At 35.1% G+C, this 15,267-nt stretch overlaps 3 protein-coding genes across 4 annotated transcripts; 2 read left to right on the top strand and 1 right to left on the bottom strand.

Moving 5' to 3' along the window:
• Positions 1-2,629: 2,629 nt before the first annotated feature.
• Positions 2,630-4,912, bottom strand: LOC18590993 (uncharacterized). The gene is made up of 5 exons (XM_088809746.1): positions 4,813-4,912; positions 3,688-3,916; positions 3,491-3,581; positions 2,981-3,107; positions 2,630-2,883 (listed from the first exon to the last, which is right to left on the bottom strand). The coding sequence occupies exons 1-5, from the start codon at positions 4,910-4,912 to the stop codon at positions 2,630-2,632; spliced, it is 801 nt and encodes a 266-aa protein (XP_088665872.1).
• A 1,718-nt stretch (positions 4,913-6,630) lies between these two features.
• FOLK (Phosphatidate cytidylyltransferase family protein) lies at positions 6,631-9,641 on the top strand. 2 transcript variants are annotated; one of them, XM_018128426.2, is made up of 7 exons: positions 6,868-7,008; positions 7,171-7,345; positions 8,240-8,307; positions 8,385-8,516; positions 8,760-8,875; positions 9,067-9,181; positions 9,283-9,641. In XM_018128426.2, exons 2-7 carry the CDS (start codon positions 7,232-7,234, stop codon positions 9,458-9,460), a joined length of 723 nt encoding a protein of 240 aa, XP_017983915.1. In that variant the 5' UTR covers positions 6,868-7,008; positions 7,171-7,231; the 3' UTR covers positions 9,461-9,641. The 2 variants fall into 2 exon arrangements, with proteins under 2 accessions (XP_007016939.2, XP_017983915.1); XM_007016877.3 differs by lacking the exon at positions 7,171-7,345 and having other exon boundaries at positions 6,631-7,008.
• Positions 9,642-11,949: 2,308 nt separating this feature from the next.
• On the top strand, positions 11,950-14,114 carry LOC18590990 (SAGA-associated factor-like protein). The gene is made up of 4 exons (XM_007016873.3): positions 11,950-12,089; positions 12,533-12,644; positions 12,874-13,185; positions 13,382-14,114. Exons 2-4 carry the CDS (start codon positions 12,615-12,617, stop codon positions 13,562-13,564), a joined length of 525 nt encoding a protein of 174 aa, XP_007016935.3. The 5' UTR covers positions 11,950-12,089; positions 12,533-12,614; the 3' UTR covers positions 13,565-14,114.
• The last annotated feature ends 1,153 nt before the right edge of the window (positions 14,115-15,267 follow it).

The following is a 15,267-nucleotide window of genomic DNA, read 5'->3' as shown; positions in this document are numbered from 1 at the left end:
AGTGTTTCTGGTTTCTGTATAATGCAACTTGAGGGGCGAGCACAGCGATTTGAGCCTGGAAACGTAAGAAATGGAGAACAATGATGACAAAACTTTTGGTAGATTTGGAACAAATTGAAGAAGAACCGAAACCTAGAGAGAGATAATGCTTACCTCTAAAACTTCCACCTTCTTTTCCATCTCAGAAACGTATTGAAGCTTCTTCATTCTTGATTTCTGAGCAGAAATTCGATTTGAAATGACCCTACAAACAAAGCGAAAAAGGAGTGAATGCTTGAATGGTCAGCATGATACGTTAAAGAAGACAGAATAAACTCACCGTCTAAGCTTTTTGGGGTCCATATCGAGATCCAGTTTACGACCCCAGCGGACTGCAGCACCATTTCCAACCTCGGTTTTGTCAGAATTAACACCATCAGAAATCTTGAGGGTCAGATTCTGATTAGACGTAGGAGATGGGTTTTGATCTATCCGCTTGTTTTTTTCACCTTTCATGGATAGAGGGTCGGGTGTCCGGAAGAAACTGGTCTTGTTTTTTTCAACTAATTTCATGGATAAAGGGTCGGGTGCCTGGAAGAAACTGGTCTTGTTTTTTTCACCTTTCATGGATAAAGGGTTGGGTTCCTGTAACGAAATGGTCTTGTTTTTTTCACCTTTCATGGAGAAAGGGTCGGGTGCCTGGAAGGAACTGGTGTTAGTTCCACTGCCAGAGGCCCCAGCGGCACCAGCATGATGCATGAAAGATGGTTTTTTCCAGCCTTGGAATGAAGTAGGGGCTTTAGGAAGGTTTGATGGAGACATGGAGGCGATGGACCTGGCATTGGTGGCACTTTTACGCCTGGTCGAGGCAGCAGCTGGTGTCTCCTGGGCAATCTTCTTGTTCTTTCCCTCCATGCTTCCGACTCGCTAATATATATGCTTCTATATCAACCTGCAGGAAAGAGGCAAAACAAGCAAGCATTAGGAGTGAGCAGATATGAAAAACTTCATAAAAGGAAAATCTACTTTAAACTCAAACTAACCCTATAAAGATGTAAGCAAAGTGCTTTGTGATTAAGAGCCTTGCTTGGCCGGGTATTTATACACAAAACCCAGGTGACTTACCATATATGAAATGTAAGAACAAAACCTGAGTTCAAAACACCCATGGTTAAACCTTATCTCAAAAATACAGAATTACCCACATAAAGAGAGAAAATTGTCAAAAATTAGTGTTCAACCAGGATAGTCTAGTAAATTCTGGCAGGGTTGATTAAGTTATTTTGGTCATGAACTTGGCTTTTTCTTCTGACATTGATGGTTATCTCTAAGAAGGGTAAAATTCTGCCCTTTTCAATGGTAATAAAAGCAGACCCCTTTAAAGGGAAAAACATAGTAGCTGTCGCTTTAACTATAGTAATTTGAATGCACGAGAAAGATACAAGACTCTTGAAACTGAATTCAGGGCAAGTTTGGAACCCTAATCATTGTTTCTGCAGCTAATTGGTCAGCTAAACCATGCCAACTGCATTGCCATATTAGCTCTAGTTCCTGAAGGACATTTTGTTTTATTAATTTTTTTTTTCAAAGCATTTCTACTAATGAGTTCTAAGCACTCAAATGAATATCATCAAATTTAATAGGATTTGATTCGAAAAAAGAAAAAGAAAAGATGTAAGTTTGGCTTCTGTCTTTTTCTCTATCTTTTTTTTTTTTTTACAATTGTTTGCAAGTTAATTTTTCTAGTTTTAATTATAGATCGAAATATCACTTTTAAGAAACAGTAAAAATAATAATAGATTTAGTGATTTATTGAAATATATCATTTTTGATGATTTATAAAAATAAATTTGTCAATGATCGATCGAAATATCACTTTATAGTTGATTGAAATAATAACCATTTTAACGATCGATCAAAATATAATTTTTAAGGATTAATAGATATAACTTTTTCAAAGATCGATCAAAATATTACATTTCAATAATCGATCAAAATAGTAATCTTTTTAACAATCGATCAAAATATCATTTTTTAATGATTGATAGAAATAACTTTTCCAACGATCGATCGAAACATCACTTTTAATAAACGGCAAAAAGAGTAATTTTTTTATTAATCAATCAAAATATCATTTTTAATGATTGATAAAAACAATTTTTGACATCATACTTCAAAAAACTCTTAAACTATTCAAAAAATATCATTTTTAATTAAAAATAAAAACATTTTTTTAACAATCAATCTAAATATCATTTCTAATGATCAATAAAAACAATAATATCAATTTAAATAATAGTTAAAAACCATTCTTTTAACCATTTTTGTTAATGTATGCGATTTTTATAAATATATTTTAGTTATAATATTATAAAAAATTTACATAATATAGTTAAATCTATAATAATATTGTAAAAATATGTATAATCTCAAATGTTGTAATGCATTCAATCCTAAATGAAACTTAATATCACGTCCGAAATATTTCTCCCTTTATTAGATCCATAAAGGTACTGATCAAATGAAAAGTCCATGCAAAATAAACTGAAAATAACAAGCCCGACCAGCTGGAATAACAAGCACGAAAACTAAAGATTAAAAACAGGGAGATCGATCTTCTCTTCTCTGCACAGGGCAGAAGCTGGAGGTTTTACATCGGACCACGGTTGATGCCTTCGTTGTTGGGATGACCAAATCCAAACTGGTTCTCCCAGTTTTGATTCTGCATATCCGGCGCCCCAGCTGGTTCCATAGATTGATTGAATCCTGGCTGATTCAGGGCCCTATTCACCAGCTGGTAGCCGTAGTTCTCTGTTTGGGAGAATATTGGTGGATACGGTACGTGATACAGCAAAGACATTTCCTTCAGCTCTTCCCTCACCAGCTTCAGCTGCTGATATTCAGCTGCAGAAAAGATATCCCAACATCACTTTTTTTTTTTTTGACTCATTTTGTCATACTCATTGGAAAGAGAGAAACGGATTGAGAGATAGGGGAAAACCATTTTTGAACGCCAGTTGTCGACCCAAGGCAGTCAGTTTTTGTTGCATGCAACTATTCTCCGCTCGCAACAATGAGTTATGAGTATCAGCATACTTGATCCTTGAAGAGTAGAGTGCCAATCCAGCCTATATACATATAAAGATAGTGTTAGGGTTTCTTTTCCTATGACAAAAATTGTAACTTACTAGAATCAAGACACGTGATACCATTTCGATCCTTTGTATTTTTTATTTGAAATCTTATCCTATTACGATTAAGACATGTAATATTATTTTGACCATTCGTACTTTACGGATTTACAAAAAGTATATAAGTTTCATTTATGGTAAAAACCCTTCTCTTTTGGTATTATTCCTCTCCCTCTTTCATTCATTCGACTCTTTTAGATTCGATCTATACATTCGATTCATTCCCCAAAAGATATAACCTTACAAATTTTTTTTATTTGAACTTTTTTATGTCAAAACTCAGAAACATAACATGAAAGAATTGTATGATTTTTGTTTACCTGGAGACTTCTTACGTCTGTTTCCATCTGTGCAGTGTGTTGCTGCTGTTTGAGTCGATACCTTAGTGAATATTCACGGCCTGCAGTAATTCTACATGGCCAGAAGAATATACAAAGAGCATAAAGCATTCACAAACCTTCTCGAGAAAACATATCTGAATCTCTAATATAAAATAGAACTATGAGATGTTATTCACCTTTTGAGCTTCTTAGGGTCCATGTTATTACCAAGCCCTCGTCCTTCACCCTGACGAACCTGATCGGGAACATGTTTTCCAGTCTTGGATTGATCAATCTGATCAGCAGGAGCCATCTCATGGTCAGCTTTGCCACTTCCGCTGGATGGTAACATCGGCAATGGAGCATCGGGGGTCTGCTCAACATTTTCGATCTTAATTCCTTCCATTGCTTCAACAAGTTTGTCACCTGCAAAAAATTGAACTCGATTAAAGAAATTAAAACAACCCCAATAATCTTGTCAGAGTGTTTGTGGCTTGCTCTACATGCTTTTTCTTTTTGATTGATAAAATATTGTGATCTAGAATAAGAAGCTTACAACTAAACACCAAAAGAAGTAAACTATAGCAACATCAAACGAAGCGAAAGAATTGAAATCATTACATATGTAAAAAATATTTCAGATCAATTCGCTTAAAATTTAACTAGAGAGTTAATAAAAATATTACTTTCACGAAGCGTGTATAGAGGTACCCTTATGAAAAGAGAGAAAAGAGTGAGGCAAGTAAGCGTAAGACCTTTTCCTATTTATAAGCCAGGGCTACCTACTAAATTCTCAAATGCTTATGCATAGTGATATGCATGTATCTATTTGATTTCCATCTATGGTTTAAGCCTCTACTATACCCAAAATGTCCAGGATTCTTTTTCCCTTGTTAAGCTACGAAGATTGTTATTAATAAGTAATCAAAATGTTACAGAATTCATGCTAACATCGAGATTCACAAAGCACATTTAACAGTGAAAATATCACCTACAAATACAAATATACTGCAGAAGGATTTCAAGCATTACCTGCCTCTAAGCAACACTTCACCCTGTCTAGCTAGAGTCCATCTGCATGTCCAGGATTTTGATAAAAAATAATAACAATAATCTTTTTTTTTTTTAATTTGGGTGAATTAGTCTTTCCACTTCTCCCATTGTGGTAGGTGATCTGGCATTTGAGCTGTCTTAGAAATAGTTATTTTTACCTTCTTTATTGTTACCTTATAAGTTGCCTTGTAATAACCTGGTATTAAAAGTGAACAAGAGGCTCCAAATTGCCTTTAAAAAAAAAAACAAGAGGCTCCAAATAATTGTACAGTTTTCCATTCGAGGGAAATCAAATGCTCCAAGATGTGTTCCTGACCTGGAAACACCATGCCATCGTTTCATATATGGAACCCTAAGAAATATATCCATGTATGTCTTAGTGAAAAATTGGAAAGTCATGTGATCAACGTGTATGGGTTCTGGAAATAATTTAAGTCATTTACATGTCAAATAGTGATAAATTCAAAATTTTACATGAGAGGTAACTAAAAGGTAATTATAAAGATAATCATACTTTATATGTATATATATATATATATATATCAATTTTTATACATAATTAATAAAAAATTAAAAATTAAATGATGGCGGCTACCACCAGCCGTTACCCCTTGGCTCTGTCGGTGATGCAAGATCTCATTATATATATATAATCTTTATTTAAAGAAGAGGAATTTGAATTTAATTCTATGAACAAGAAATTTGTATGCATTACTATATATAAAGAGAATTGATTCGGAACATGCTATAGTCAACATATTTCAAAACTTTTGGAATTTTATTGACTCTATTCATAGTATAGGTAGTACAATTTTAGAAAGCTTAATAGAAATTTTTTGGTACATAAAAAGCTTAATATATAGATAAAAGCATTACTTAATTATATGCATATACCTAAGCTTTAGAAGAAAGTATAGGTAGTATAATTAATTTATAATTTTTTCAGGATATGATTCATCTTTATGATCGGTATCGAGAAGAGCAATTTTATATATGAAAAATTAAACACTTATATAGATTAGAAAAATATTTACTGCTACTGAATTTTAACATAAATAACTTAAATATGAAATTAAATTGTAAAAAACTTCTTCTTTTATTCCCATTTTTTCTTACATTGGTTTATTACTTCCATATGGCCCAAGAAACTGCGAGAGGTGAATCAATTTAACTAATTATTGCCTAACACTTTAATTGATTGACACCAAATTAAATCTTAATTAATAATTAATTAGTTGCCGATCGTCTTTATTGTTGAGAAATTTATATATATATATATATATATATATGTATTCTAATAGATTATTTATACGTGTGACACATGAAGAACTCATATTTAATTCAAATTCAATTTCACTTCAGAGAGGTTGAGGAATATATTTTACATATCCAATCTTTAAAAGTTCAATTTAAGAGGTGACAAATTCACTTATTCTTTAAACAACTAATAACTCATTGACGAATTTTCAAAAGAAAATGTTAATTACAATCGAAATAGGTTATTAATTTATAATGATGGGATCTTGTTTTGATATTTTCTAATAATTTTCTAATGGTATGATTTTGTTATATAGGTGTGTGTGTGTGTGTGTCACATTTGTACTTTTCATTACCATATTCATATTGTAACAAATAATTACTCCATTTTTAGATAAAAATTATATTTATTAATATAAAGAGATTCATAATCAATTAAAATTATTTTCGTTGAAATTTACAATTAAAATTGTTTTCAAGAAGAGGTGCCAAATAATCTTTTTAGTAAGACAGAAATGCAAAATTAATATAGAGTAAGGTTACATTTATTACTGTCGATATAGATACGTCATGTACCCTCGGTAAAGCCTATGGAAGAATAAAAGTGCTACACCCACCTAGGGATGGTAGTTACTGAATTTTAATTGGTACCCCATTCGATTAAATTTGAATAATACGATTTTGCATGGTAAAATTAATATCCGATTCGATTTAATCAAGTCGGGTCGAATGCTGAATTTTTAATCGGGCATCCACTCGTGACAGATCCGAATCCGTTATTTGGTCCTGGCCCACTAGACTCGCCTTTGCTCAAGCTGGAAAATTCAAAACGAAACCACCAAAAGGTCAATAAAGATTCTGGCAAGAAAAAGGAAGAAAATTAATAATTTCGGATGGCTTCTACAGCTGTGCCTTTCTACTCTTCAACAATTCCTAAACTTACTTCTAAGCTCAACAACCTCATCTTCGACCCTCACGTATCTCTCTCCTTCACCGCCACCAGCAGCAACGAATTCGGTAACCGTTTCAGTTTACGATCGACAAACTCCCGAAAACCCCGCCGAAATCCGACGCCTCCCGCTGCCTCCATGATATTTCCTCAAAATCCGGTCCTTTCCGACGTTTGCGCCACCGTGATTTCCGGCTTCGTAGCTCTCTCGGTCCTCCGTGTCTGGCAAGAGACCGCCAAACGCCGCCTCTGTGACCAGGTTGTCAAAAACTCCGGCCACCTAGTTTCGTTTATCTTGCGTTGATTATTAGTATGATTATCGTGGAGTTAAACATTTTCAAATGCTGACTTGGATATAACTCTGTCCAGCTAAGCAGTCAATTTTGGAAGCTTACGAGTTTTTTCTTTTTTGTTTTATTAGCATTTCTTGTTTTTAGTGAGAGAGCTTCGTTTTTAGCTACGGATATTGGTGGTGGTTAATAATGCTAGATAAGAATCCGGTGGTGTCTGACTTGTTAGCCGCCGCGGTTTGCTGCGGCGTTATTTTTGCGTTTCTTTTACTCTGGCAAGAAACTGCCAAAAGAGGCCTTGATCAGGTCAGTGTAAGCCTGCTTTGCTTTTATCGCTAAACGATGCGTTCTTTTGGTTGCATTGAAGTTCGAGATTTCGTGATTCGGATGATTCCATCCGATTCCGATTCTAATGTTAAATTCATGCTCCCAAACATGGCGTTATTGCCATCGGCACTTACCTCGTCTAAAAAAAATTAGCACGGTCAACGCATCCTAAGCTTAGTTTTGACATGATTAATCGATTTTAACTACATCTTTATGAATGATGAGCTCAATCCTTAGGAATTAACTTCCTCTGATTGCATTTTTTATCGTGTTCTTTGGAATTTGACTTGCCTGTTATTGGAAGTGAGATCTAGCAGCTAGTTTTTAGTTTCATGGTAAGTTTTCTGTTTCTTTCTTCTGCATCATGGACGAGTTTTTCTCACTTCGAAGAGAGTGCTGGATGAAAAATGTGCTGGCCTGATAGTTTCAGAATGGAGTTGGTAATTTATGCTATTGATTTCTGAGGGGGGAACAGATGGAAATTGTAATGCGTTTGAGGATTAAAATCATGTGATTCAGTCGTCTGTGTATTGTTGGATTTGCGATTTGTATAAACCATTTCAAATTTTCCATATTTCTCGTTTAGCCATTGATTTCTGGATAGCAAAGTGTTAATTATAGAGATTTTCACGTTTCAGGGAATGATATAAGTGCTTAGGCTTGATCTTGCATTCAATGTCAATTCAGTCATCTGCTATCTTTCATGTATTGAGTAAAGAAATGGTTTCTCTTAATTTCTGTCTGGTGATTAATGCTGGTAAACAGTTTGTTCCTAAGTAACCTGGTCCATTAAAAGGAGACATAAAACTGCTTTTTCCTAAAGGAACTTGTTATTTTGTGAAGGTTGTGTAACTGCTTTCTTTTCTTGTTCAGAAACTGAATAGGAAGCTTGTGCATATAAGTATCGGGCTTGTTTTCATGCTTTGCTGGCCATTATTCAGGTGGTCTCCTTACTGAGGCAGCATTATATATTTACCATATATTTGCCCAATGAAATAGCTAATACTTATCATTACAGTTCTGGGTATCGGGGAGCAATTTTAGCAGCTATTACTCCTGGTGTCAATATTATACGGATGCTTCTTATAGGTTCTGGATTATGGAAAGATGAAGCCACTGTGAAGTCAATGAGCAGATATGGAGACTACAGGTTAGAGTGTGGATGAATACTTAGTTCTTGATCTCTATGTTGCAAATAGGAAATATCAGGAACATTTCTACTTGTTAGTAGCTTTTCTCTTGTTGGGTGTTTGTTTCCTGCCTCTGTCTTGAGACAAGACATGGCATGAAAGAGGGTAGACTAATGTGTTATTTTTAATCTATTATTCAGTCATTTCTTATTTCTCATTTTTTATGACTTCTTCAACTTGTCCTAACTTTCTCCCTACATCAGGGAACTACTTAAAGGACCACTATATTATGCTACAACTATTACTTTGGCTTGTGCGCTCTACTGGAGGACTTCACCTATTGCAGTGGCTGCAATATGTAACCTTTGTGCTGGAGATGGTAAGAGTTAATTAATTCGCTAATTTTTTATTTTCTGCTGTCCTGATTTAACTGGACTTAAAGCTGGTCAAGATGAAAATTTCAAGTACTTCTCAGAAACAATAGATGGGGTGATTTGTTTTGACTTTCTGAGGTGCTTTTTACTGAAAATGCCTGAGCTATGCAATCTTTATCATCTTTATCTGTTTCAGGTATTGCGGATGTCGTGGGAAGGCGATTTGGTAGACAGAAACTCCCTTACAATAGTAACAAGTCTATAGCTGGTAGTGTTGCCATGGCAACAGCTGGTTTTTTGGCCTCTGTTGGGTAAGCATTGCATAGATTTTCCTTTTTCCCTTGTTTTTTCCTTCCAGATTAAGCTTCAACATGATGTAGCATGTGATTCATGGCAAACAATGTTGTAACAGGTTTATGTACTATTTTGCCTACTTTGGATATATTCAAGAAAGCTGGGAGATTGTTTTGGGTTTCTTGGTTGTGTCTCTTGCCTCAGCCCTGGTGGAGTCACTCCCGATTAGTACCGAGCTTGATGACAACCTCACAGTTACTTTAACTTCAATATTGGTCGGCAGTCTTGTCTTTTGATTCAGAAGAAACTCTGTAACTTGAACTATGAGCATCAATTTTTTGAGGGGCTAATTCACTGTAAAATGTTGTAATTCCACTGATGGAAAATGTTGTAAAATGTTGCTTGAAATGTAGCCAATGATGATTTCAAGTCCCAAACCTGGAGAACTCTCAAGAGTTTGGTCTTGGCATTCTAATCTGTTCCAGATGTTCAATTGCAACAGGTAAGGCTTGATTCTTATCCATTAATCCTCTGTTTTTCCTTCTTTAATATTTTGTGGCAAACATTCTTTTCAAAGCCGTAATTGAAATAAAATCAATTGGCTGAAGACTTTGCCCGATTTAGCTTGGTGTTACTGTCACGGGCCGGCACTTTGAGCATGTTCCCTGTTTCCTTAGCAAGCAAATGACAGAAGCAAGTGGAAGCAATTGGCTTATATCCCATGGTGGCCAGTTCTAAAAATCAAGAAACGAACTGACGAGGTATTGTTCTTTAAACTGAGAATCAAAGACTTAAAAGTTTAAGAACCCGAAGTTGATTTACAGTATACAAATACAAGAACAGAAGCAAGGTGAGAAATCACTTCAGATTAAAATTCATCTCTTGGTTATATATAAATAATAAAAAAAACAAGGAGAAACTAACAGCCACAGCCCACAAGTTAGCAATCTTGTTCAAAAACTTGGTCATAGGCGCAAACACTCATTTCTACAAAGGAAATTTCTCATTGATTCGAATCGAGTACTGTCGTTCCTCGCCTACTTCTTCCTCATCGGTCCTCCTCCGCTTCCTCAAAGACATCAAAGGACAGTTCCGCCGCCCTGGGTTCACGTTAGAGTCCGAAACATCTGCTTCATAGTTTGTGCGGCGTCGGAGGCGAGGAAGGAGGAAGATGATGAATGCGAGGAAGAGCACGAAAGTGAGGACGACGGCGAGTAACCAAATCTTGCCATGCAAAGCGAAGTGCTTGTCGCCCGAGAAGACTAGCTCGGCCGGTGGTTGTGAGCTTGAAGAAGGCTCCATGGATGGTGGAATCGAGAGCCCGCTGCAGCTAAAGGCTGTCCATCTCCATGTTTTTATATCTTCCTCCATCGTATGAAACATATGACTTTTAATTGCGTAATAATAATACCCACCAAACAATGAAGGTAGTGGGATCGACGTCCAATGGAAGAAAATTAACTCATAAATTTTGTCACTTGTCTTATTATTTTTATTAGTTTTTTTAAAATTTTACTAGTTTCAATCATTTTTTATTACTGTTTGTAATGATATAACTATTTAATTTGTTTTAATTAGGTAAAATAAGTTTTTTAAAAAATAATAAATTAATAATAAAAATCGATCATTTACACTCTTTCATAATAATATAACTATTCAATTTGTTTTTATTAGGTAAAACAATTTTTTTAAAAAAATAATAATTTAATAATCAAAATCGATCTTCACTATTGTATAATAATGTAACTATTCAATTTGTTCTTATCGAGTAAAATAATTTTTTTAAAAATAATAAATTAATAATCAAAATCAAATATTTACATTATTATATAATAATATAATTATTCAATTTGACTTTATCATATAAAAAAATAATAAAATTAATAATCCAAATCCAGCATCTATACTGTTGCTTTGTTTTATTTGTATGTCAATTTTGAAGGTAGAAGAATGATAGGATTGATATGAACACAGGTCTAAATTCAGTGAGCTCTGACAATGCTAGCTCCTTTTGTTGTTTCTTTCTTTTGGATTCCTTAGCCTCATTTACATCAATAATTTGGAACTCAAATTATTACTACAAGATATAGTAATTAGTAAAAAAAAAAAGGTTTTGACAAATAGTATGGTAAATAAATTATATCACACGTGAATTTTTTTTCTATAAAGAAAACAAATCTAACACCATCATGATAAATAAAATGTTTTCATACAATATCATGAGACTTTTTGTTTAATTAAAAAAATAATAAAATGATGACTTCTTTTGTTGTTATCCTATCAATTAGACAAAAGATGTCTCCTAAGTCTTAAATGTGGCAAACAATTTAATTAAAGGTTGAATAATTTATTTATTTGTTTTTTTTTATTTTTTAAAATTATATATGTTTTCTTTATACATAAGTAAAAATAAAAGAGAAAAAAAAAATAATTAGGGGTGAAGAATTACTTATGTACTATGGAATATACTATGCTTTTTTTTTCTTAATAAGGAAGGAAAATTTGATAGAAAAAAATGTGAAAGGAAATTCTTTAACCAAGGGAGGATAGATTCAGGTTGCTTGGGGGTCATTGTATGGCCCTTTCAATCTTATCCGCGTGCAACATATGGCATGTGATCACAGCGCAAAATGAAAAAGTGGGCTTTATGTGGGCCATAGGCCCACCAAACATACCATCACACGGCCCACCATAAGTAGGCCGGTGGGATCCAACTGCCCAGCTGACGATCACGCCTGCAAATCTTTAGATTCACGGTTCTGATTTCGAATGATAAAATTCCAAACACTGATGTTCTCCACGTGGATGCGTCCTGTGTAATTGATGCACAGGATTCGAACCTTTCTCCTCCGTCGCTGGGGAGTCGAGTCGAGAAGTAAAAGAGCGCTCTCTCTCTCGATCGAGCGGAGAATCGATTCCCAACGCGTAAGCTCTCTCTCTCTCAATCTTATGCTGAGATCCGTCTTTTTGTTTTCAAATATGTGAATTTTTGCACTGTGGATCGACGATAGAATTAATGTTTGTGAGCCTAAATTATTGATCGATTTACATGATTAAGTGAATTTTTTCAGTAAGATTCAGCTGAAGATATCTTAAAATTGGGAATTCAATCTGCATTTTCTGAGCTTAGAGAATCTAAAGTCCGTGATCATCAACAATTGGCGTATTAAATTTGATGGAATTTATCATTTCATAATTAAAATAATTACTGAATGATTTATTAAGGTTGATTATCGTTGTTGCTGAACTAATTGGTTCTCTTTACTGATGAATTTGTGTTTATTATGAGTTTATTGCTGTTTAGTATATTTGGATTTTCTTTTTCAATTTTGATGAGATTTAATAGTTAATTGAAAATATTTTACCAGGTTGCTGCGTGATCGGTAAATTCCTCCGGCTCTAACTGAATTTTGAATTGGGAGCTATCATTACCTAACTGCTTTATAACTCATGTCTGGACCAAATGAAGATAATACTCAGGTACCCCCTGTTCACTCAGTTTAACTCTTTTCCTCTTTTAAATGAAAAGTTTGAATAATCATTCCATAAATAGTAGGTAATTCATGTTTTTACATTGCTCAATTTGAAATCAGATGAACAAGAGTGATGGGGTGTTTTTTTTTTTTTTGGAGTTCATTTACGAAGACTGAGGGATGCTTTACTGATAATTAAGCATAATTCTTGTGTTTGACTGGAATGCATTTTGCAGCTGTCATCTCATTTTTTCGGGGATCTCCTGGATTCCATAATTGCTGATGTCGCATCTGAGTGTCATCGGATAGCAAAGTTGGGTCTTGATCGTAACTTGGAGGAAGAGGAAGAAGAGTTGAGGCTGTCAGCACAAGCTCGAGCTAGGGTAGCTGATCCTAGTAACAGTGGTGAAACAAATAACAAGTATGTAGTGGATATATTTGGACAAACACACCCTTCTGTAGCCAGTGAAATATTTGAATGCATGAACTGTGGTAGATCGATTGTGGCTGGGAGGTTTGCTCCTCACTTGGAGAAATGCATGGGAAAGGTGATTGCCATCCCCTAATATCCTATGCTATATATTCCCCTTATTTCTCATATAGTAGAATATTCTGGTCATATCTATGATGGTGAACTCTGGTGGCTATTAACTGCTGGTGACCAAGCTGAAGTTATTATTGATGCGCCTTTCTCTGAAACTGCATACCTTATACATGATAAACTTCCTTATATACTTGCTACAGGGTCGAAAGGCTCGTCTCAAGGTTACTAGGAGTAGCACAGCTGCACAAAACCGGTATTCACGAAGCAGCCCTGTTTCCACATATTCTCCGTATTCGAATTCTACCAGCACAAACCGGTTATCAAATGGGACATCTGGTGTTGCAGGTGAGGAATATTCAAATGGCACGTATGAGGAGCCATGAAACAAACTTGATCAAAGGCAGTTAACATTTAGTTATAGACTCCAGCACCGGCAACCTGTGTAATTCGCCTATTTCAAATAAATTCCTAGCTTTCTCCACATCAGTGTCAGAAGTTGTTGGGAATATTTAACATTGTTACTGGGTCATTAATTTGGGATTGAGTTAGTTCGTGCTTGTTTGGAAAATCGCGAGGCAACATTTTCGAATCCAGTTGAACTGTGTGTTGCATCTGTCTTTCACTTTCTTGGTCATGTGTTAAAACTTTTATCGAAGGTGAAAAAGGGAAAGGAAGGAAGAAAAAGGGCAGAAAGAAATGGAGATATGAGGGGGGAGGTGAGGTTGCAGGCGGAGTCCGGCCTTCTGGATTGTTGTTCCTATTTGATCATGTATCTGAAGGACTGGCATCATCAAAGTCGATGGAAGTCTCATTTCAACTGATCTTTTATGTTCCAGTAAACAACAGAATATGGCTGCTGCATGTATAACTATTGCTTAATGCTTCCTGATTGTCTTACTTTAAGATACCTTCCAACAGGAAATTTTGGATCAATTGTGGTCTCAGATAGTGACTGAGGTTTAATGTGACCAAAAAATTTGCTATTCCGTTGCCAGAGCTCGAACCCAGGCCTTTCGGGTGAGAGCCAAATGTCCTAACCAACTAGGCGATGTTGGAGTTGTCTAAAGTCATGCAAGTGTACTTAAATAAGTTATAATTCTTTTATGTGTCAATCAAACACTCAACCTTTTATTGTATGCCACATGAATCCAATGAGTAGATAATACTAAAGTGGCTAATGGCCACATGAATCCGAGTAGATAATACTAAAGTGGTTAATGGTTAACCCAAATACTTACATATATGAAAATAAATCACATGATCAGACATTTAAATTGAGTTTATTTGACATTATATTATAAATTAAGTTCGGTAAATGAGAACTTAATTATAGTTCGAGACCTTATTTTATCATTTTATGATTGTGTCTTAATTTAAACATAAATACCAACATTGCAGGAGATATGCACATAAAAGAACAAAAACTAGACTTGTAAGCTGTAGCTAAAATTGAAACAACACTGCAGGCAGCACAAGAGGTCAAAAAAACTCAATCAATCACATGGATATTCTTTTCATTATGATGAATGTTGGCTTGCAAATCCTATTGATTTTGGCCTTGGATGCTATATTTCTTTGTCTTATATCTTGTTCATTTGGTATCTCTGTTAGGACCCATCTAGTTGTCTTTAGGATAATCCTTCTGCCTGTATGGGCTGAAACAAAAGGAATAGGTTGAAAATAAAAACAGAGGAAGAGAAAGAGAGTAAAGAAGAAAACATGGAGCAATAGATTTATACTTGTTTTTGATCCATTTTGCTTGTGTTTTTTTGTGCTGAAACTATCTCTGAACTATCCCCTTGAACAACTCTCTCTTCATCATCACGAGCCCTGGAAAACTCCTTCCAGCCCCCTAGCATTTATCAACTTATTGCAAACATTTTCCAACCCCAAGTTCACAGTGATCGATGTCACCACATCTTCCCACGACTCGGGCAAACTCTACATCAAAGCCCACAGCCTGCAACTCCTGAGGCACTTTCCAATCTTCCAACTCCAACTCCGCTGCCATCTCGATGATGATCTGCTGGTTAATACTCGTCTCCTTCCTTTATTCTGTTCCCCATGTATCGCCTGAAAAAGGGTC

This window comes from Theobroma cacao, chromosome 9 (genome assembly GCF_053813885.1).
Source record: "Theobroma cacao isolate CCN51 chromosome 9, ASM5381388v1, whole genome shotgun sequence".
Taxonomy (NCBI): domain Eukaryota; kingdom Viridiplantae; phylum Streptophyta; class Magnoliopsida; order Malvales; family Malvaceae; genus Theobroma; species Theobroma cacao.
The sequence above is the reverse complement of the archived record's forward strand: the minus strand, read 5'-3'. Positions and strand labels throughout refer to the sequence as shown.